Raw genomic sequence first — 24,758 nt, forward strand, 5'->3', positions numbered from 1 at the left:
ATCTTGAAAAACAGGACGAAACAGCCCTCCTCAGGTGGAACATGACTAGTAGGAACATCCTCCAAGGGACTCATCAGAAACAGTCGAGAGCTGGTCTGGTATGATCTCAGAGGACACAACTTGACAAGCAGGAACAACTTCTGAGGGCTGGACAAGACAGAAACGATCTTGAAAAACAGGACGAAACAGCCCTCCTCAGGTGGAACATGACTAGTAGGAACATCCTCCAATGGACTCATAAGAAACAGCCGAGAGCTGGTCTGGTATGATCTCAGAGGACACAATTTGACTAGCAGGAACAACTTCTGAGGGCTGGACAAGACAAACAGGGACAGATCTTCGTAGCCATGACCCAACTGGCAAGGACGACCTCCGAGGACATAGCAGGACAGACAGGAACATTTTATATGGCCATAACTTGACAGGCAGAAACGCAGTCTACAGCCATGACCCGACTGGCAGGAACGACCTCAGTAGGTGTGACAGGACAGGCAGGGACACTTTATATGGCCATGCATAACAGGTAGGGGCAACCTCTCAAGGTGAGACTTGACACAGGAATGGTCTCCATGAACATGACTGGCAGGGACAATCTATGTAAACTTAAGTGATCTCTGGGGACTTAAAACAATTGACAGGAGTATCTTCTGTGGACTTGACAGGAACATCTTCTGTGGATGTGACACGATTGACAGGACGGTCTTCTGAGGATGTGACATGACAGAGAGGAACAAATCTCAAAGGGTTGACTTGACTAACATGGACAACTTCTGTAGACGTGACTTGATAGGCAGGAGCAAATCACATTGGACATGACTGGCAGAAAACAACTTCTGAGGACATGAAGTAACAGAAACAGTCTCTGGCATAACTTCTGTAGAAGAGTCAATTAGACTGGGAAGCGAAGGAAAATACTTTGAAACTGTAACTTGAGTCTTGAAGATCAAGGCCACCGGACTATACACCTCTGGACTCACAAGGCTTGAGGCCTTGTGACTCAGGTCCTCCTGGACCCACAAGTTGAGACTTCTGAAGGAGGGCAAAGAAGTTTAAATATATGTCCCCTCCTTCTCCACATCTGAGGGGGTGACAAAATATTGATCAGCCAACACAAGGTTGAGTGAAGCTGACTTGGTTAACACAGAGGTGGGTTACAACAGTCTGGGTAAAAAAAAAAAAAAAAAAAAAAAAAATTCACAGGAGGGACTTGATTGCCAGTGAGAAGGCCACAGCGGTCTGGATCAATACAAGAGTGTTTAAAACTGACTTGGCTGACACTGATAGCTGCAGTAGTAGTCTTGGCCTTCTCAGAGGTAACTGGAACTGGTTTGACTGACACAGGAAAGGCCAGAGTGGACTGATCATCTCAGGAATTACTGAAACAGACTTCTTTGAGGCATGGAGAGCTGCAGTGATTTCAGGTGACTCAGGAGTGTCTGAAGCTGGTTTGACGACCACCATGATGACCACAGCGGTCTTAGTTGACTCTAATAACTGGAACAGACTTGACTTTGGGATAGACAGCCACAGCAGTAAACGTCAACTCAGGGGTATCTGGAGCCAATTTAACAGACATAATGATGGCCACCACAGTCTCATGAAAAACTGGAACAGATTTGATTGGCGAGGATAGCCACAGTGGCCTCAGTCAACTTAAGGGTGTCTGGAACTGCCTTGACTGATCCAGGAATAATTACAGCTCAGATGTTACTGGAACAGACTTGACTGGATGAGGGATTACTGCAGCAAACATGGTTAAATCAAGGGTGCCTGGAATTGGTTTGGCTGACCCAGAGATGGAAGCAGCAGCCTCAGTCAACACAGGAGTATCTGAAACTGACAAGACAGGATTAATAAAGAATTTAATAGACTGGGCCGATTCATTCTGTCAGGGATCTGGAAGGAGGACCCAATCGCAGAGAGAAAGACAAGGGATTTATTGACAAAACAGATTGATACAAGAGGATAGTGAGGTGCACAGGTAATACAACATCAGGAATACAGTAAACGAAGAGACAGCTAGGGAGACCACTGGAACAGCCTCAAACATCCACTGGCAGAATATAATAGCAGCAGAGGGAGCGGCAAGGCCAGACAGGTGGTGGGAACAGGGCAAGGCACCTTAGAGCCGAGCTCAGATTCTTGTGGACTGCACACTCTGAATTAGATCAGATGCAAGGCAAGGGAACCAAAGGGCTGGAACAGGTCAGGGCAGGAACTCAAACACCACAACAAGACAGGACAGAACAATGCTCCACAGGGACACAAATTGCTGCAAGGAAGGTAGGAGAATGAACAATAAATAAATAAACAAAATAAAAATAAAGTAACAAAATAGGGAGGAAATGGTTACCAAATTAACCACATAAAATTCTTAAATCAAAAAATGCAAACAGAAAACAAGACTAGAAGGACTAGGGTCATACTAAAATACAAAGAAAAATAATAAATAATGAAAATCTCAAAAGAACAAGGAGCAAGACAAAAACATTGAATACATTGGACTAGACAGGGACTGGACAAGACTAGGGAACAAGACCAACCAAACAAGAGGGAAGAATATACTCAGCCACAGAGACAGAGACAGAAACAGAAATAGTGAGGGTGAGAATGACAACGAACTGGCAAAAACAAGATGACAAGAGGAACTATAAATAGGGAAGAAAGCAGACGAGGAACAGGTGAAAATGATTAGACTTGACAAGGGCTAACAGGAGGGCGTGATAAAAGAAAACAAGGAGGAGGGGCTAAAGGCACATGACTGACAAAAACAATAACAAAGCCATGTGCTCACACAAAAGACAAGCATAGACAAAAAGCAAAGACAAAACAAACAGGGTGACAGGGTAGGACCCTGACAAATGCCAAAAATTAGCGGGAGCACCACACGTGCTTCAGTATGTGTGTAGTAAAAAAAAAAAAAAAACGTGTCTCCGCCATTCATACATACAGAGGCAAATGGAACATGCAGGATTCATATTGAAACGGTCCTTTTGCATTTCAGTTTTCACAGACATTCGTCCATATCGCGATTTGAATTAAGTGACAGACCAACTTTTGATTTATTCATCCAAAGATCAATGAATTCCGTGGCATTTATGGACTAATATGAGGACCCCCTTAGTTTTATTAGGAGCACAAGAGAAGGCTGCCAGTTTGTAATTCTTATTTTGAGAAAGTGCCACATCGCATTGTTTTAAATGAGACTCTTGTATCAGGGCACAGGAGATCGATTTATGGTGCAAATATTTTAATGTACGGTTATGTTTAACAGGAGAATTTAAGCCATTCACATTCAATGATAAAATATTTAGAACATGCATTGTGTGCTCGCAATACCATGATTCTGTCTAACTGAAGAGAAACAGAAGCATTGCCATATTTCTAGTGACACGTAAACATTAGTATGTATCCTAGATACCAATTCACCTAGATGGATAATTCTTTTAAAAGAAGAGCAAAATAAATAAAAGTATTGACGTCTGTTGAAGGGCATTGAAGAAAACAAGAGAAAGGAACGACAAACAACTATGAACAACAACCAAAACAGACCGCACATTACCGAGAGTGTAGGTCTGCATGAACAACAGAAACAAATGCTGATGCGTGACCAGTCCACTTCAACGCAAGACATGTCCCCAAAAGGCCCACTGAGCCAGAAGCATAAGGGCTGAACCTGCTCTCCGTTAGCCCGAAAATAATAATAATAATAATAATAATAATAATAACAATAATAATATAATAATAATAATAATAATAATAATAACAACTTTCAATCAAAAAAAAAAAATCATTATTGTTTACCATTCAGCGGACGAGCGTGCAGAGCATGTGTTCGGTGACAGTGAAGTAACAAAATCCTCCACCTATTGAGGAGAGTCGAACATCATCTGCTCACCTTTGTGCCGTAACTTAATTACCATAGATGAGAAAGGAGACCAAGTGCTGTCATATTCTTCAAGACTGGATTAAAGCTCTTTCTCTTGGTAGTCGTGGCTGGACTAAAATCAGGAAAAAATAGTAGCGTGACATTGTCTTGAGCATATTTCACCGGATATGCCTGCCGAGCACCCTTCAGGATCTGTCATGCCATCTTAAAACATAGAAGATTAGAGTATGTGGCCGATCAGAGTTTTTTCTTCCGTCAAACACACAAAGGGATCCACCTGGGAAGACTAGCTCGGAGGAAGCCAGCCGCATCAGAGCCCTCCGCCCCCTCCGGTAACCCCACCAGTCTTACGTTATTTATCCTGTTGCTGCCCTCAAAGTCGTAATTTTTTCTGTGATTTGCTCTATCTGATTTCTTAAGTTTATGACAGTCCTCATATCCTCACGTGCAGCTGTTTGAACAGAATTGATCCTGTCACTTGTCTGTTTTGCCGCAACAACTAGCTTTTCAACTTCTGTTTTTATCTCTTTTATAGAATCATTGGTCGTTTGTATATGCAGATGTCACGTTAGATCACAGAGTGTTGGGGTCAGTGAAGAGTCAATCGCTTTTCTTACAATAACGAATCGAGTGTACTTTGTTGCTCCTTAAGCGCTAGCTTGATACCGTTAGCTATAGCAGCGTCGAGGTCCTCTCTGGAGCTGGTGGAATCTTTGAATTTCTTCTTTATTGGCGATTGTTCACTCTCTCTTTTCCGGCTGTCCTTGACTACTGCGATACTCATAGTGGACTAAATAAAGACTGGTTCAAAATTTACTGACAGGATATATAATTATTGGCAAAGTGAGCAGAGCAAAGGACTATGCGTGCATTGCTGCCGAAGGGTCACGTCATTCCCTAAAGTTACAATTCTTAATGCAGATCTTATTACTGATCCAAAACGATTTATACTAATTGTACATGACTTCTTAATCATTAACAGACACCGTTTAAAACCACCTAGTGTTACAAAGCTAAGCTTAATGTAGTTTTACGATAACGTTTGAAAACAGTTTGTAACTAGACAATCACCTTAACACATTTTTCATTATAAACGTGCGATTAGGAATTATATTGAAACAGATGTACATAGAGAAGACGACATCACCATGTTCTCTGAGAGTGTAAGTTACACTCTCAGATGTAAGCACATTATTAGAAAAGGCGATTTGCAAATAATCATATAGAAAGAAATTACACTCACTTCTTCAGGTGAAGATGAAGCAGGAACACGAATAGATGGTACAGATCCATTTTTCAGGAGCAGCTTCCTAGCAAAAACCTGCTTTATACTGACCCTTGTTTATAAAGCAATTCTGGTGAGAAATTGTTCACGCAAACATGAAACCATTTAGGTAGATCGTCTGCCACATTCCCTTCAGAAACAAAATTCAGCCACTGTGTCCTAAGTGGCTCAGATGTCGGTTGTAAATGACGACTGCTGTGTTCGCTGTTACACCCAACAACTGTACACCACACTCTGCTCCAGCATCGAAACAATGGCCGACAGTTTACTTCTCACTCAGGGAGGGTCTATGCTAAAACCATAGAAGTGTCTATCAACTGTCATGGGAGCGGCCTCTGTCGGTATGACGCCACACAGACAGGCATCTGAGAATGGCTTGATTTGAGTAGGGGCAAATCATTTTACTAAATTAAAAGAAAACTACTGGGTGGATCTTTGTCATTCTAGTGTGGTTTGTTTACACACACTCACAACACACATTTCAGTTCAAATAACTTGTAATAAAATAAAAGTGCATGTGGCACCTGATGACACCTTTAAAAGTAATATCCCCTTTTTAAAATTAGGTCATTCTCAGCTTCTTGTCGGTGTGACAACATGATGGTGCTAGGGGGGCCGCATAAAAATTCTAGAAACGTCCGTTGATGTAGTGCACAGAAAGGTTAGCCATGAACATGTTGATAAATGCGAAGACTCTTTAAAATGGATACGTTTTTAGATAGAGGATGCAGTGTCTCAGCTGAGAGAGTTAATACAGAAAAGTCTGGCATGAAACAGATGAAACTGTGTAAATTTGATATAAAATGTGGCGTTATGGAATACAGTGACAGCAGACAACAGTGCTGTCACGAATTGAGTCGTCCTGTCATCATAAACTCTTGCACTACACATCATGGACTTCATTCCCCACAAGCCACTGCACTAATCACTGCATTCACCTGCTCCTTGTTTCTCAGTGCACTGATTACCACTCACACCTGCACCTCATTTCTAGGACTGCATTTAAGCCACTCACACACACAGCTTCTTCGTGAAGTCTTGTATTGCCCCGGCTGCATTTCTGAGCGTTTCTTCCCGTGTTTGTTTTCCCGTGTTTGATTCCTGGACTCCCTCTCGTGTTTGATTTTCGCTGCCAGCCCCGACCTTTCTGCCTGTTTTTGACTACGATTTCTGCCTGCCCCTTTGTGTTTGTTTGCCTGAATAAAATGCTGCAAATGGATCCGCACGTCTCAGTCCGTCCTTGTGACAAGTGCACACTGTGCTTGAAGATTTTATCCGTTAAAGCACTTAAACCATATAAACTCAACCGAAAGCACAGCAAGCATCTTATCTTGCAGCAGAGTCCTGCACGGTTCCTGTTTGATAAACCCACACCCTCAATAAAGTTAATTGACTGAACACCTGACCCAATATCCTACAGCAGCACTACTTTAATTCCGTACCCGTTTGACATAAAAACCGTGACCCGAACGGCACCCGCATTAAACCTCCAAACACTGGTTCATTAAAACTCCTAAGGCCCTTTCCCTTTTTCCGAAATGTTTTGTTTATTTCATTTTTAGTAAAATGAAATGTGACCTTGTTGTTTGCAACTACGTTCACCCGGAGACCACGCGTCGCGAACACCGCCTTAACTGCACAACGAGAGAACGCGAACAACAGCTCCACTACGAGAGAAAGTGAAAGAAGAAGCCGTGCAGCGATTCCACCTTTTGCCAAGTACCGTGTGAAAGGGCTTTTAAACGGTCTTCAGACAGAGCGTGAAAAACACAGGATCATTTGAGAGCAGCTGCGTGTACCAGATTGAGTCCAAAGAGCAAATACCCGTGCCTGTCACCAGTCCGACCTGCACGCCGTTGTTGTACAAATCCATTAGGTTTTGGCACAATCTAAAATTATTAAGTAAAATTGTAAATTCGAGGATGCTTTGCATCATGAATTTTCTTTTGAGGGGGCACAAAAGGATACACCCTACAAGGGGGCCTCCTGCTGAAAAAGTTTGAGAACCACTGCCTTAGACCCACCCTCACTGAGCTGAAACAGTCAGATTCCGATCGCCATTGTGTCGACTCAGGTGCAGGGGAAGACAAGAAAGTCTCCAATTGAGTAATTGAGGTGTTCTGTTGTTGGATGTAATAATGAACATAGCAGTAGTCATTTACCCCTGACATCTGAGCTGCTGAAGACACAGAGGATTAACGTTACTTTTGTTTTTAAAAGGAAAGCGCTGTTTCCGATCGACATATGCATCTATGTTTGTGCGAATCGTTCCTGATGCAGCTTCACCCACATCAGTAGTAAGTATAATTGTTTTTTATGCATCTTTGCAAACAGCCTTTCCTAATAATGTGCTTGTTGGCAAGTTTTGCTGCTAAACGTGGCTAAATGTTGCAAAAGTAAACATTATGGCTCATAATCCCACAGCAGACAGGGGCAGGGCGAGCAGAGCTCCTTTGCATTTAAAGGACCATGCAATAAAATTAGTTGATTTTTTGCAGAGCTGATTTTGACAAGGTAAAAGGGTGTTTTTTACACCACTATTGAGAATTTTGAGCCAAAGTATATTAAAGACTTTTCATTAAGACCCTAAAGAATCACATGAACCTGTGGAAAATGGGCACCTGATGACCCCTTTAACAAAAACAGAAAATCAGCTTGAGATCTTAACAGGCACTTTATTACAGTCCTTTGAATTGTGGGTTGAATTTTACAAACCTTAAAAACCTTTCATGGGTAACACTTTATAATAATGTTCAGCTGTTAGTCATTTATAAGTAATTAGTTGATGATGAAATAATCATTTATAAAACATGACTATGCATTCATAAATGATTAATAAGTGATATGTTAGTATTTTAATTATGCTTCGTAGATTAAGTTATAAATCATACAAGTTTAGTTTTTTCATTTACAAGTCATTTACAAGTAAATATTTAATGATGAACTAATCATTTACAAAACATGACTATGCATTCATAAATGATTAATAAGTGATATGTTAGTATTTTAATTATGCTTCGTAGATTAAGTTATAAATCATATACAAGTGATTACAAGATGGATTACAAGTGATTACAAGATTACAAAACAAGATGGCGCCGCGAATGGCAGCCTCTGTGCTTAGCTCTCCAGTTGTTTTAGTGTTTTTGTTCGTTTTTCCTGTTTTTTGTTTTGCAAACACGATCAGTTTTACAAGGGATGAACTGCTAAACATTAGGCAGAACATACCACAAAATCTCCTACCGGTTTTTGATTATTCGGACGTTTTGCTCAACATCATAGTTGGCGGAGCGACGGCGCTTACCAAAGGCTTCAGGACGCGCAGGACGCGCAGGACGCGCAAGCGGGGGAAGCGCGCCGGCGCGCTCGTGAAGCTTCGTCAGCGTGGATTCAGGATGACACTGCCAGGCATACATTTGGCGAATCTCCGGTCTCTACCAAACAAAACGGACGAACTCCTTCTGCTCTCCCGGACAAATAAGGACTTCTCACACTCTGCTGCTCTGTGTTTCACGGAAACCTGGCTGAACGCGGCTATACCGGACAGCGCGATTCATCTCCCGGGATATCAGCTGTTCAGAGGAGACCGCGACGCAGAATCGACGGGGAAATCGCGGCGGGACGTGCTTTTACATCAATGAGAGGTGGTGTACAGATGTAACAGTGTTAAAGAAAATATGCTGTTCTGATGTTGAAGCGCTTTTCATAAACTGTAAGCCGTTCTATTCGCCGCGAGAGTTTTGCTCGTTCATTCTCGTGAGTGTGTACATTCCACCGCAAGCGCACGTGAGCCTGGCGTTACAGAAACTCGCTGATCACATCACAGAGACAGAACAACAACACCCGGACTCTGTTTTAATCATTCTTGGGGATTTTAATAGAGCAAATCTCTCCCGTGAACTTCCAAAATACAGACAGCACGTCACATGTCCGACCAGAGATAGAAATATATTGGACCACTGTTACACCACAATAAGGAATGCATATCACTCTGTCTCACGGGCAGCTTTGGGACTTTCTGATCACTGCCTGGTTCATCTTATACCAACCTACAGGCAACAACTTAAATCTGCTAAACCTGTAGCAAAGTCTGTAAAGAGATGGACCAACGAAACAGAGCGGGCTTTACAAGCCTGTTTCGAATGTACTGATTGGAGTGTTTTTGAAGCTGCTGCTACTGATCTGGACGAGCTTACAGAGACTGTTACTTCATATATCAGTTTCTGTGAGGATTTATGCATTCCTACCAGGACTCGCTTAACTTACAACAACGACAAACCATGGTTCACTGCAAAACTCAGACAGCTTCGTCATGTCAAAGATGATGCTTACAGGAAAGGGGACAAAGTCTTGTATAAAGAGGCCAAATACACACTGGAAAAGGAGATCAAAGTGGCAAAGAGAAATTATTCCGAAAAGATAAGGAACCAATTTCATTCCAGTGACTCTTCATCAGTGTGGAAAGGTCTAAAACACATCACCAATTACAAGACATCATCCCCCAGCACTTTGCAGAATCAGCAACTGGCAGACGATCTGAACGAGTTCTATTGTCGGTTTGAAAAGACACCATTTACACCTCCAACATCACCCCTCTCCCCCACTCCTGTAACACCCATTCAAATCAGTGAAGATGAGGTACGCAAGGTCTTCAAAAAGAACAAAAGAAGAAAGGCACCAGGCCCTGACAGTGTCACACCAGCCTGTCTGAAAACCTGTGCAGATCAGCTGGCACCCATTTTCTCACAGATCTTCAATAGGTCTTTGGAGTTGTGTGAAGTCCCCGCCTCTCTGAAACGCTCGGAAATCATCCCCATTCCAAAGAAACCCAAAATAACAGGACTTAACGACTACAGACCTGTGGCGCTAACATCTGTCGTCATGAAGTCGTTTGAAAAACTGGTTCTGGCTTATCTGAAGGACATCACCAGACCCTCACTGGACCCCCTGCAGTTTGCTTATCGCGCAAACAGGTCTGTAGATGATGCAGTGAACATGAGTCTACATTTCATACTGCAGCATCTGGACAAATCAGGGACTTACGCGAGGATCCTGTTTGTGGACTTCAGTTCAGCCTTCAACACTATCATCCCAAACCTCCTCCTGCCCAAACTAACTCAGCTCTCTGTGCCCACATCAGTCTGTCAGTGGATCAACAGCTTCCTGACAGACAGGCAGCAGCTAGTGAGGCTGGGAAAATTCTCATCCAGCACCCGGACTATCAGCACTGGCGCCCCTCAGGGTTGTGTCCTCTCCCCACTGCTCTTCTCCCTGTATACAAATGACTGTACCTCCAAAGACCCCTCTGTCAAGCTCCTGAAGTTTGCAGACGACACCACACTTATCGGCCTCATTCAGGACGGTGACGAGTCTGCTTACAGACAGGAGGTAAAAGAGCTGGCTGTCTGGTGCAGTCATAACAACCTGGAGCTCAACACGCTCAAAACTGTGGAGATGATCATAGACTTCAGGAAACCCCCCCCTGCTCTCCCCCCACTCACCATCATGAACAGCACTGTAAACACAGTGGAGTCATTCAGGTTCCTTGGAAATACCATCTCTCAGGACCTGAAGTGGGACATTCACATAGACTCCATTGTGAAAAAGGCCCAGCAGAGGCTGTACTTCCTCCACCAGCTGAGGAAGCTCAACCTGCCACAGGAACTGCTGAAACAGTTTTACTCTGCCATCATTGAATCCGTCCTCTGCACTTCAATTACCATCTGGTTCAGCTCAGCTACAAATTCTGATCTCAGAAGACTACGTCGGATAGTCCGGACTGCTGAGCGAATCATTGGTACAACCCTCCCTACCCTTCAAGATCTGTACTTATCCAGAGTACGAAAAAGGGCTGCCAAAATTACTCTGGACCCCTCACATCCAGCACACTCACTTTTTGAACTGTTACCATCCGGTCGGTGCTACAGAGCACTGAGCACTAGAACGACCAGACACCGAAACAGTTTCTTTCCTCAGGCAATCCATCTCATGAACACTTGATCCTGGAACATACAACACTATACATTCTTTATTCATTTTTCCGTTATTTATTTAAAGCACATACTTACTTCCATTCAAATGTCTTTGCTATTTTTGCACATTGTCTGTCTTGTATACTTCTATATTGTTCTTTTTATAATATGTATCGTCTTGTCACTGTCATTCTGTAGCACTGTGGAGCTCTGTCACAAAAACAAATTCCTAGTATGTGCAAACATACCTGGCAATAAAGCTCATTCTGATTCTGATTCTGATTCTGATTCTGATTAGATAATGATGAGCTAATAATTTACAAGACATGACTATACTTCACAAATAATTAAGTAATATGCTAACGATTTACAAATCTGTTGCAAGTTATCTTAAAAAAATAACATATTATGAAATAAACAAACAGATCCTTAGTAAATAGTTAATAAGTTACTAGTTAATATATTATTAATCACTTATAAATAATTGAAATGTCAATCATTCAAATGTTTACCCTACACTGAAGTTCACATCACGGATAAATCATTTACAACACTTTCTGCGTCCCCTAATCTAAAGTGTAAACAATTCATCAGTTGTAAATGTTTTACTCATTACCTGTAGATCTTTGGGGGGATGCAGAAAGTGTTTTAAATGCCTTGTGTACACCAGGTCATTTGTAACGTGTAAGAAAGGTCTACATGATCATGATGTGTAACACATTTAAAGGTGAGGACTTGTTTACACTTTAGATTAGGGGATGCAGAAAGATTTGTAAATAATTTATTCATGTGTTTACACATCATGTTTTGAAAACTTTGTAGTGTGTACTGCAATGTAAGGGCTGACTGGTGAGGGTAAAGATGTCTTCTCTGACACACATGAAGTATTTTAGCACTGTGCACCTGATGTGATCTTCAGTGGAGGGTAAAACCGGTTTACATTATTACTAGATCCCACACACTCCACAAAGAATGCAAGTCTGTGCTGATGGGAGAAAGGGTTTACACGTTTACTTGACAGCAAATAATTTATTATTATTTAAAAAAAGAAAATAGTTTTCAAATAATTGCAACTTTACTGAAACATAGATAAATTATATACTGATAATTGATCATCATTTGTTCATGATTAACAAATATTTATTGAGATAATAGTACAATGTTGACATTTCAATATATTAACTATAAACTTATTAACCACTTACTTAGGATCTGTTTGATTATTTCATGATATGCTATTTTTGATCATTTACGACGATTTGTAAATCGCTAACATATTATTTAATAACCATTTGTGAATGTATTGTCATGCTTTGTAAATGATTGGTTATCATTAACTAATAACTTGTAAACAAATTTGTAATTTACTTGTAAATTAATTAACAAAACATACACAAATTGTTAGCATATCACTTATTAATCATTTGTGAATGTTTTGTAAATGATTATTTCATCATGAACTAATCACTTATAAATGACTTACAACTGAACATATTATAAAGTGTTCATTGGGTTACACAGCAACTTTGAAAATCATATTTCCTGAGTTACAAAAAACAGCATTCTTCCATTTTAGAAACATTACCAAACCGTGCCTAGTGTGAGTACACCCTTAGAGGACCTCAGAAGATGCCAACCCTAAAACAACATGCAGAACTACCAAATTTGGCTGTAAGTTGGACTGCAAAATATAATAATTGCTGTAAAAGTGTTTACCGTCTGTTTGATTACGTCATTATTTAACTTATTTTTACTTTACAATTCTGCCATATTTACATCAATTTGACAGTCGCCACTAATAAGCTACTATTAAATATATTGTAGAATATTTTCTGTAAAGCTGCTTTGCAACAATTTGTATTGTTAAAAGCGCTATACTTGAATTATACAAATTAATTAAAATTATTTATAATTATATATCTCAGCTGCCAGTAGTAACTGCGGCAGAATTAATATTACAATCAACCAATTCTGTTCATTTAGCAAACATTCAGTCATATAAACTCTAATAAATGTTATTATTGTGGCCACAGAAAATAACTTTCTTACAGTATTAAAGTGGAAGTACAGCAGTAAAGTTTACATTATTTAGTAAAGTGATTTCTACTTTAATAATAATAAAAAAAAACATATAACAAAAGGGTGCCACCATCTTGCAATACCAATACCACAGCATGTGACGTCACAGGGAGGGTTCACTCCAAATATCCAGTGAAGTAATATAAGCATTTCTTGACTTTTTTAACACACAAATGTTAACACACAAATATTTTACGTTTTCACCATAATTTGGATCAAGGGCATAGCTTTGCTTTTGACACTGGTGGGGACATAAACCCAAGCACCCAATCATTTCACATTTATGATAGACCTTTGGCCATAGTTTCATGTCACCTTTCTTGTCAGTCTTTATTTATAGCTTATGGTATAGTCAATATATTCATAATTTATAAAAAAGTTTTTTTTTTATGTTAGTATGTTTAAGTGACAATAATTACACCATTTTGCTTTTGCAAACCAACAACATCAGCATTAGAGCAAAGGGTGTCTTAATCACGCATTACTTTATTTTAATATTAATCTAATTGGACCCAGGATGATTCTGAAAGAAAACTCTGCTGTTAATGTAGGAACGAACACAACTTTCACGCACATTACACAACAACATTAATTTAAAGTTAAGGACTGTCCATGGTGACTCAGGATGCTGTTTCGAATTCTGCTGCACCACAGAGTGCCACTTACATAGTTTACCATAAAATCACATTATATTTATCCCAAATTATTGTTAATGTTCATAATGACTTTATCTTAGGCTGGGATCCATGTGTTTGTCCATATGCTTTATATAGCTAATAATAGCCATAGATTGCCCTTTTTCTTTCTGTTTGCTTTGTTTTGTCAAACACTGTACTTCAAACTCATTGATGCAACTTTGTTAATTCCTGAAGTGAGCTTCTACATTAAGCATTTTGGACTGCTGTCTTGAATTGTTCTAAACAAGGCGCTGCGCTTCTAGTCCGGTGGGCAACTACAATCCGCCAATGTATTAAATGCGCATCCTTGAAAGTGCACAGATTTTTATTATTATAAATAAGACTCAGCCACACACCCCTAAAACGGCTTGTTCAAACATGCTCCCACTGGTCCACATCGTGGGGTGAGTAGATTAACATAACACCGCCCATATGTATATGAAAAGAAAGAAGGCATAACGTTTACCGGCTGTAGTAGTGTTGCAGCCGCCATGTTGAGGAGACGCAAAGCGAAAAGTACTTCATTCCAAACGAGGATACAACTAGAAATCAGTGGTTAAGTTATATTTACAATACTGTTCCGGAACAGTACACCACAAATATTTGAGTGGGTAATGTGCAGCTTACAATGCCAGCGGTACACAAAGGGGTAAGGCTAAAGTGGGGCAAGTTGCAAGGACAGTCTGCGCTTTTGACTGATGGCCTGTAAGTACATATTTTTTTAATATTTAAAGAATTCAGTACTGACTAATTAAATGCGAGTTTTGAGCAGTTTCGAGTAGTGCTTGTTGTTTCTTCTTCTATGATCGCAAATGCAGACATGGTGCTATGTTTACATGGCATGACGCAGCACAGCGCATCGCAACACGTAAAAATGACAGTATGAGTCATTATAATCAGTAGCTATGTCCCCACTGGATGCAACAAATGCCTCGTTTATAATGGGTTTTATTGTTTCTGTCTCATCGCGTCGAGAAACGGCATTAAAACATGATAACATTTCCTTCACACGCTTGAGGTATTCAGCCAATCACAACACACCGTATAGCTGGCCAATCAGAGAACACCTCGGTTTCCATCAACAATGAGTTTTGTAAAAATCGAAGCGTTTCATAAAGGCGGGGTAGAGAGGAGCAACAATGTACAGAATGTGGAAAATAGTATGTTTTTTTAAACAACGCAATGTAAACAACAACTCTTTCTACGATATGTCGCATTTTATTATGTCAGTCCATTTGCATTAAAAAAAAATTACCAGTTGTATGTAACATATTTTATGTTCGACATTTATGTTCGATAAAATACAAAATACACCTGCGAATACATTTAGCTTTCCTGCTGGGAAAAGGACGCAGTGTTTAAGTAATCACCTATATGAGTGGTCAGGCGTGCTCCTTCCTCAATAACGTTTAGCATTCTCACATGTTTTAAATATTAAAGTGTTTTAAGCCATTTAAGCACAAAATAGATTTCAATGCAATACTTACACACTGTGATAGGTATTGCTAGATTGAGGTGCCCTTGCTCCAAAAGTTATAACAAAACAGCCCTTTTTCTTTGTAATGGTTACATTAATCATTGTTTGTTATATATATATTTTTTTATTAAAGTGAAAGTTATTTTCCTAAATAATGTAAACTTGACTGACTGCTTCATTTCCACTTTAATACATTAGAGCATGTAACAAGATCGGAATTGTTAAAGGGACATTGAAATGTCAGTTTAGTCAAATGTACGAAACTTGCATTGCCTTGGCCGTTAAATGAGCATCCAGATGCAGTCTCGGTTCAAAGTCTTGGTGGTTTGAAGGTTTGGTGGTGTTGAAATCGTCATCGCGCTCTTCCTTGTTTGAAGAGTGATGAACTCCAAAGATGTTATTCTGATTCAGTGGTGGTCAGAAAAGTTTTCTCCCAAATGTCAAGTCACTTTTATTTGTATAGCGCCTTTAACAATACAGATTGTGTCAAAGCAGCTTCAGTATTAAATAGGAAAATCAACAATGCAAAAGGACAACAATAACCACACAATTTTCAGTTAAAGGCAGTTTATCATTGAATAGTATATGATATCGCTGGAAATGAAGTGTCCCCAACTAAGCAAGCCAGAAAAGTGTCTGGGACTTTGCCACCAACAGATGAAAAGAAAGATGAGAAAGTGATGAGAGAAGAGACCAAAAAGAAAAAGCTAGGTGGATCATAGATGTGAGGCCTTTTAACATCTGTGGAGGTCACACCTCCGGGGGTCAAAGAGCCAATGGCGACTTTAACTTTTGGAGAGAAAGTTTACGACTCTTTGTCTTCAAGCATGGTGTTTTGCATATGTAACTGGATTGGGTGTTGATGCAAAAACTACAGTGAAACAAAATCTGCATAAGGAAGTTAAAATAGCACAGCTGCATCAACAAATGTATTTTATATTACTTTTGCATTTGTTAACACTATTGGGTAGGCTTAGGGTTGGGTTTGATGTAGGAGATATTTCCAACACAAGAGAGTATTAACCTTTAGCAACACTCCCCAGATATTTGAATTCTGATCAGTTGCAATACGTACCTCAAGCAGCGTAATGAAAATGTGCATTGTCACGTATTGAATGTGTTTTATCGCCACTCTCAGGACATTTCAATTTGAAACTGACACGAAATACATATTTGAGTCCAACTGCAAACAGTATTGCTTTCCTGTTATCACAAATTATCTGACTTCATTCAATAATATATACCCTCAAGACAGTTTACCATGGTTATGTAAAACAGTGCTCTTGCAATGACATATGTCTACAGTACATAGGTGGCATAGGGTAGAGGTACCTCAAAGTAGTTTCCAGCTGAAAAGGGAAAGTATTGCAGTTCACACTCTTCTGGGCCCCATGATTGGCTGAGAAGAGAGTTCCTTACAAGCATGCCAGATTTGATGTGCGAGTTCAGGTGCAGTGCAATGCTGTTTGACTGGCTACACCTCAGGTTAACAGTGAAACTGAAAAAGAGACAAAACAAGATAGTTAAAGGTGTTAATTAAAGGGCATAACTGTGCAAAATATAAGCTTAGTAACTACCTGTGAGGGAATAAGCTGATGTGCCCTTTGATTGTTATATGCTGCCCTGGAATGACACCTCTAAGTAGACTGCCCTTGTACGGTATGCTCTGCAAAATGACACAGCATGTGTAGTAAGTCATGTTTTCATTATATTAATAAATCATTATATTCATATGAAAAAAAAAATGCAAATCGATTGTTAATATCAGCTGAAGGGATGTTGAACTTACTAGGTCACCTGATTTTGAAAATACTGCCTATGCAAAAAGAGAAAATATGTAATTTACTTAAAATGCATATTATTTACCCTTTTCACCAACATAAATGATCTGATATACAACAATCAGATACTTGGACACACTTGACTGAATTTACTATTTTCGTAATCTTAAATTTTTTGATTTTAGGTTAACACCTGAAGGTTTTAAATTTATGTAGACAAACATAAATTGTTAGAAGATGTATATATGCATATATGGCATTTAACAGGTGTATAATACTCTTTAAAGTTAGTCAGTGTGTGCAGCGCTGGAAGCAAAGGGTGGCTACGAAGCACTGCTATGAAGCAGTTCCATTTCTAGGGAACATTGAACTGTGCCCTCTAGGGGTCGCTATGGGGAATGCCGTCAGCGTGACTCGTGTCTGTATGGGCTTATTTTTGTGCCAATAAGAATGAACGTAACTTTATAAATCTGAACATAACTTTCCAAGAAACAATCAAAAATATAGCACTGCAAAAGAAGAAAAACACAATGAAAATGAAAAAATGAACTCAGTCGCACGAATTTAACATGCTCTACAAATATGCTTCATTCTTTGTTAATGATTCTCAAAGAATCGTTTTCGCGAATTATGAATTCTGAATGCGTTGCCATAGCTTTCGCTTACGCTTCGCAAATTTTCGTTTGCTGTTTTGGCACAAACCTCTTGAGGGGGCGGGCTTAACAGCGATCTACTCTGATTGGCTAATGAGCTTTTGATGGACAGTTGCTCTCTGACCTGGATGCACAGACGGTGACGTCAGTGGCGCGCATATTGGAAAGTTGTTGCGGTGTGCAATATGTCGTGCTTTGTTTATATTAAGTATTAATGTTATTAGTATTTCACCTACGGTCGTCTCTTAGTTTCTAAAGATGAGCTCCCAGGAGAGACACGGAGCAGCATCATCTTCCACCTCAGCTTGTCCCTCAGGGCAGCTTGAAAGGGACGTTCTAAAATGCTTAACGTGGAAAACGCTAAACGTGGCTTACGTACGTAAAAAACGACCCGGAATCCCCAAATTTCTGTCAAACCACTCGTAACTAACACTAACTACTATCAAAAGAACGAGCCCTTATTCCACAGATAAAGGGAATAATATCAAGTTAAGTGTTTTCTCCCCCACAGAAGCCCATTATAAGGAAACAGCTTAACGTGGTTTAATTTACCTCAACAGAGACCCGGGAAGACCAAACTTCTGTCAAATTTTACTTATAATAAATGCTTGCTGCTGTCAAAAGAACGAGCTCTTATTCAGCATATAAAGTGATCGCCTCCCATAGAAGTCCATTAAAAAAACGCTTTAACGGAGCTTAACAATGACCGGGAAAAAACAAATTTCTGTCAAACGTTACATATAAACACTTGCTGCTGTCAAAAGAATGAGATCTCATTCAGCAAATAAAGTGAATAATATCACGTTAAGCTTTTTCTCCCTATAGAACTTCATTAAGGTAAAAGCTTAACATTGTTCAACTGGGGAAGACCAATCTTCTGTCAAATTTTACTTATAATAAATACTTTCTGCTGTCAAAAGAATGAGCTCTTATTCCGCATATAAAGTGAATGTATCACGTTAAGCATCCCCCATAGATAAGGAAATAACTTAACGTGGCTTAACGTATCTTAACAACGACTGGGGAAAACCAAATTTCTGTCAAATGTTACATAATAAACACTAGCTGCTGTTAAAAGAATGAGCTCTTATTCAGCGTATAGTGAATAATATGTTACGCGTTATTCCCCATAGAAAAAAAAAACACTTTCTGCTGTCAAAAGAACATGCATAAAGAGAATAATATCAAATTACGCGTTCCCCATAGAAATCCATTATAAGGACTCAGCTTATCCTGGTTTAGTGCACCTTAACAACGACTTCAGTCAAATTTTACTTATAATAAAGAAGTCATGAATTTGGACCAACTTTGCGTGCCATCACATTTTCTCCAGAAATTTGTAATGTTTTACGGTGGAGAAATAAATCGGTACAATCGATCACAAAAAAAAAAAAAAAACCCCGGAGCTGCGGTTGGCAACAATAAATTTATTTTTAAACTCTGCTGCCAAGCTAAACATCACTGTCCCCAATTGTTTTTGTTATTTCTAAGAAGGGGAAATATATTTGACTCTCATTTCAACAGCACAAATCTAGCACAAACGAATGGCATAGTTTTGGTAAATATTTATTTTTTATGCGTGCTAACTTCAATGAGGTCTGCGCAAAGGACTGATCATTACAGACAGCTGAGACACGAAAAAAATGTAGGTTACCTGTCTTAACTTTCATGCTTATTACAAAATTAAACTGAACAAATGTACAATGTTCTCAATTCATCGAAAGCGTCCACGTTAAGCCGACTTCTATGTGAAATAACACTTAACATATTAATTAGGCTACTTTCTACGCTGAATAAGAGCTCATTCTTTTGACAGCAGCAACTGTTTATCGTATGTAGGCCTAACATTTGACAGAAATTTGGTTTTCCCCATTCGTTGTTAAGGTATGTCAAACCAGGGAAAAAACGCTTAATGTGATATTATTTACTTTATATGCTGAATGAGATCTCATTCTTTTGACAGCAGCAAGCACTTATTATAAGTAATATTTGACATAAGTTTGGTTTTCCCCAGTCGTTGTTAAGATACATTAAACCACGTTAAGCTGTTTCCTTATGGAATTCTATGGGGTACGCTTAACGTGATATATTCACTTTATTTGCTGAATGAGATCTCATTGACTGCAGCAAGTGTTTATATGTTACGTTTGACAGAAATTATTTTTTTCCCGGTTATTGTTAAGCTCCGTTAAAACGTTTTTTTTTTTTTTTAAATGGACTTCTATGGGAGGCGATCAATTTATATGCTGAATAAGAGCTCGTTCTTTTGACAGCAGCAAGCATTTATTATAAGTAAAATTTGACAGAAGTTTGGTCTTCCCGGGTCTCTGTTGAGGTAAATTAAACCACGTTAAGCTGTTTCCTTATAATGGGCCTCTATGGGGGAGAAAACGCTTAACGTGATATTATTCACTTTATCTGTGGAATAAGGGCTCGTTCTTTTGATAGTAGTTAGTGTTTGTTACAAGTGGTTTGACAGAAATTTGGGGATTGCGGGTCGTTTTTTACGTACGTAAGCCACGTTAAGCGTTTTCCACGTTAAGCGTTTTAGAACGTCCGCTTCAAGCTGCCCTGAGGGACAAGCTGAGGTGGAAGATGATGCCGCTCTGTGTCTCTCCTGGGAGCTCATCTTTAGAAACTAAGAGACGACCGTAGGTGAAATACTAATAACATTAATACTTAATACAAACAAAGCACGACATATTGCACACCGCAACAACTTTCCAATATACGCGCCACTGACGTCACCGTCTGTGCATCCAGGTCAGAGAGCAACTGTCCATCAAAAGCTCATTAGCCAATTAGAGTAGATCGCTGTTAAGCCTGCCCCCTCGAGAGGTTTGTGCCAAAACGAAAGCAAACGGAAATTTGCGAAGTGTAAGCGAAAGCTGTGGCAACGCATTCAAAATCCATGATTCACGAAAACGATTCTTTGAAAATCATTAACAAAGAATGAAGCATATTTGAAGAGCATGTTAAATTTGTGCGACTGAGTTCATTTTTTTCATTTTCATTGTGTTTTTCTTCTTTTGCAGTGGCATATTTTTGATTGTTTCTTGGAAAGTTACGTTCAGTTTTATAAAGTTACGTTCATTCTTATTGGCACAAAAATAAGCCCATATGTCTGAAGCATACATACAAAAACAACAAGAGTATTGGCCGGCGACAACCTATGGCGTCACTACCGGTGCAATGACAGTATAAAGGGGCGCTGGTAGAACACAACAATTTCTTCTTGGTCTTCAGAGACTGCTTTGTCTAAGCATGCATACTAGTGGTAAGAGTTATTTCTTCTTCTTTATTATGGTGAGCACTAGTAAGACGTTTAAGAGGTTTGTAGATCTGTATCATGCTTTTTGACAGCCCATGACATGCACAATCTTGAGTGTTGACTCTGAGGAGTAACATTTCTCTAGGCTTGTTGTTCTTGCAGACTGTCGAGATACAAGCATAGTCCACTTGGGTTGGTTATAGATAATCCCCTCAGAAGCTCACCCCCTACAGCCCAAGGGCAGGGGACACTGTTATTTCTATGCAGCCTTATGAGTAAAGAGTTGATTCTCACTTCTCAGGCTTCTTTGATAGGGTATGGCTATGCTCCCCTCTCTGCGGAACGCCACCAACAGCCGTCACAAACGTCCCAGGGGCAATTCCCTTAAACTTAAATGAGTCGGTACTTAGTGCTCATTTTATATAGCATGCACTCCCTTTTACATGGCAACGTGGGTATATATGTTCCCCATAGCGACCACTAGAGGACACATTTTGATGTTCCCCCAAAAGAAAATCTCAGGTTACGTATGTAACCATAGTTCTCTGTAGGGCTGGGCGATTCTTTCGATTTTTTCGATTAATTCGAATTTACGTTTTAAGACGATTTCATTTTTTATTAAATCGAGGTATCGCGATTTTTTAATAAAAATATTAGATACATTGTAATTGCACTAATGGCAGAATAATTAAGAGGCAATGTTGTCCGACCACATGATGGCGCGCCTAACTAACTAACGCTGTATTCAGAACGGAAAACAAATAACGCGTTCTGGTAAAATAACGCGAGTCACTAAGTGGACATGATTAGCTGCTTGCTAGCAAGTTAGCCTGTTATATTACATACAATTTCACTTATCACATAAACAGAGTAGAGAGATGATTGAAGACAATAGCGAATTATTTGCATATCAAGGCTCGAGTGCGACCAGCATATTTGTATTTGCGCTGAGTGGAGCTTCAAAGGTTTCTATGTGTTTTGCACGCTGACTAATGTATCTCAAGTGTAGAGAGAGTGTAAATAAGAGACTGAATGGGCAGTAGCATCGTTGATTATAATAGAGCTTTGTGATATTGCGAACTAAGATGAGTGACAGCTTTTAATAATTTTTAAGGGAATTTGTAAATGAGATATTGATTTATTATAACAGTTAAATAAACAAGAAGTTATTATTAAGTGACTTACATTGTCTGACTATAACACTATTGCCTGATTTTGCTCTATTTTGTCGTCAAAAGTAATCTGAAACAAGTCACAGCTGAGCCGCTGCGCATCTCCACTCAAACACAGCGGTGTTTCGTTTATGAATGAACGTGTGTTTTTAAACGAATCTAGTGAAATGATTCAATTTCCCGTTCATATTCTTGAATGAACCATCCATTCAAACGAATCAAATGAATATGATTCAGTAATTAAATCAGTGTCTTACCACCACCTGCTGGCAGATCGTTTCAGTTATTTAAATCATTTAATATTTCTGTGTTCAAAATTGTATATTTTTGTATACGATATAAGTCCAAGAGAAAAGCATGGAAATATATATTTTCCTCCCGTCTCATATTTATTTGTCTTACAAACATTTACTGTGTCTGGTATGATAAGAATGGGGCCTGGTGGAAAGCTATCACTGATGCAGTTGCAATGTATACTGCTAAATATATGGTGCCCATATATATTGTGGAAAAGCTGGGGTTTCTTTACATGCTAAAAGTAGTAGGGGGGAAAAAATCGATTTAAATCGTAAATCGGATTTTTTGTGAAAAAAATCGGGGATTTTATTTTTAGGCCATATCGCCCAGCCCTAGTTCTCTGTAAGAGGGAACGAGACATTGCATCGTCTAGTCTCATCGGCATGGTTTGGACTAAGTTTCAGACGAAGCAGCAAATGTGTTTTACCGACACCCCTTTACACTGTGGTTGCACTGGTAGTAATAGGCTGTCGCTGGCCAATACTATTGTGGTTTTTGTATGTATGCTTCAGACACGAGTCACGCTGACAGCATTTCCCATAGCGACCCCTAGAGGATGCAGTGTCTCGTTCCCTATCTCAGGGAACCATGGTTACATATGTAACCTGAGACATTTTTCTTTTTCTTTTTTATTTTACTTCCTTCCTTTCTTTCCTGGTCTCTACATCATGTCCATACTTGATTTGTGCTATTTCACAGGTGATGACTATAATACTAACAGTTCATACTAACTAGTAGTGCATGTCACTTACTGAGTCAGGGATAAAGCCAATGGCATGGAGTTCTACTTTTCCAGAGACTGAAAATGTGTCGACCATCTCAAGAGGAATTCTGTGTTTAAACTCCAAAATGTGAACACCATTAACCGCTACCTACAAAAGTAAATGAGTCAAATTCCTGTCACTTGACAAATCTAAAACTTCTCTCTAAAAGAGAGAACAACAAAACTACTGCTAATGATTAATCTATGGGTTAAAATTCTTTAAACCATGCTTATTAACCAGGGCCCGTATTCACAAAACATTTTATCTTAGCACTCAGAGTCAAACTTTTACTAAGGAATAGAGAGAAATCTTAAGCTAAGAGTAAGGGCGGGGTTGACCTCGTTGCTATGAAAGATGTCAGCATGCAAACTAACTGTGCACACAGTGATTGTCTGATTGGGTAGAGATTTATTATATTTTAGAGGGTGATATTATGTTGCCCCCCCCATCACAAAAAATGTTTATGTTTTTTATTGGTTAATAGAAATTGTATTGGTTTTAATGGTAACTGTAATTGTGCCTGTTAATCTCTACTGATAATTGGTCACCTTCTATTGGAATATGTCCCAAAAAGCAGTACAGGAAACCATTTATTAATGATTTTAATGGTTAAAAGTTGATGGTTTGTAATATATATTATTTGTAATAGTATTTGTAGTGGACACAATTAGAATTTTTTTTTTTTTTTCAGCAGAGAGGATAGGCCTTATTTGTGATTTGGTCTTAGTGACTTAGGAGTCCTCTTTACTACTCCTATTGTTTCACAGATTTAGGAGCTAGTTTTAGAGCTAAAATGCTTTGTGAAATACTCTTAAGAGCAAACATTAAGGAGTCCTAAATTTAGGATTGACACCAATCCATTATTTTTTTAATTTTCTGCTAAATCAACAAGCTATGAGCTATTTTTAGCCTTAAGATTATTTGTGAATATGGGCCCTGGTGTGTTTCTACCTGTGATGTGATGCTTTACACTCACTTTGAAAACATCACAAAGTACCAAGATGATGGTCTCAAAAGATGCTCCTTGTTTGAAAGGCATGAGTTCAATATTTTCCTCTCTTCCCCAGTTTTCATGTTGTAATGAGTTGCACACGATCTGCGGAGAGCTGCTGAAGCGGGGATTGAAGTGAAAGGCGATGTCCGCACGTGGCTTTGTGCTGCAGCCACATGTTAAATCAAACTGAAACCTATGGAAACACATTGGGTACACTGAAATAAATGACAGCCTATAGCAAAATAAAATGCTTTTATCTTAACATTTTTAAATACTTTTTTTTTTGTTATTCTTTTGTTAATCTTTATTATCATTGCCATATAATATTTGTTAATATGACCAAGGAGTGTAATATACATCTAAAGAACATTTTCAAACAATGGTACCATACCAGAGTGATGCGGAAAAATGATTGATTTGAAGTCAGACGGGTGGGGTCAAAAAGGT

At 39.2% G+C, this 24,758-nt stretch overlaps 1 protein-coding gene across 1 annotated transcript in view; it reads right to left on the reverse strand.

The window, feature by feature from the left end:
• lgals8b (galectin 8b) overlaps positions 1–24,518 on the reverse strand; it is a 40,864-nt gene extending 16,346 nt beyond the window's left edge. Inside the window, exons 1-5 of the mRNA XM_073832592.1 lie at positions 24,294–24,518; positions 23,306–23,425; positions 17,169–17,195; positions 16,957–17,045; positions 16,712–16,877 (exon numbers count right to left, since the gene is read on the reverse strand). Coding sequence (XP_073688693.1) covers positions 16,712–16,877; positions 16,957–17,045; positions 17,169–17,195; positions 23,306–23,425; positions 24,294–24,518 — 627 coding nt within the window. The remainder of the gene's footprint in view (positions 1–16,711; positions 16,878–16,956; positions 17,046–17,168; positions 17,196–23,305; positions 23,426–24,293) is intronic.
• Between the last annotated feature and the right edge of the window lie 240 nt (positions 24,519–24,758).

Source organism: Garra rufa, unplaced genomic scaffold, assembly GCF_049309525.1.
Source record: "Garra rufa unplaced genomic scaffold, GarRuf1.0 hap1_unplaced_004, whole genome shotgun sequence".
NCBI classification, from domain to species: domain Eukaryota; kingdom Metazoa; phylum Chordata; class Actinopteri; order Cypriniformes; family Cyprinidae; genus Garra; species Garra rufa.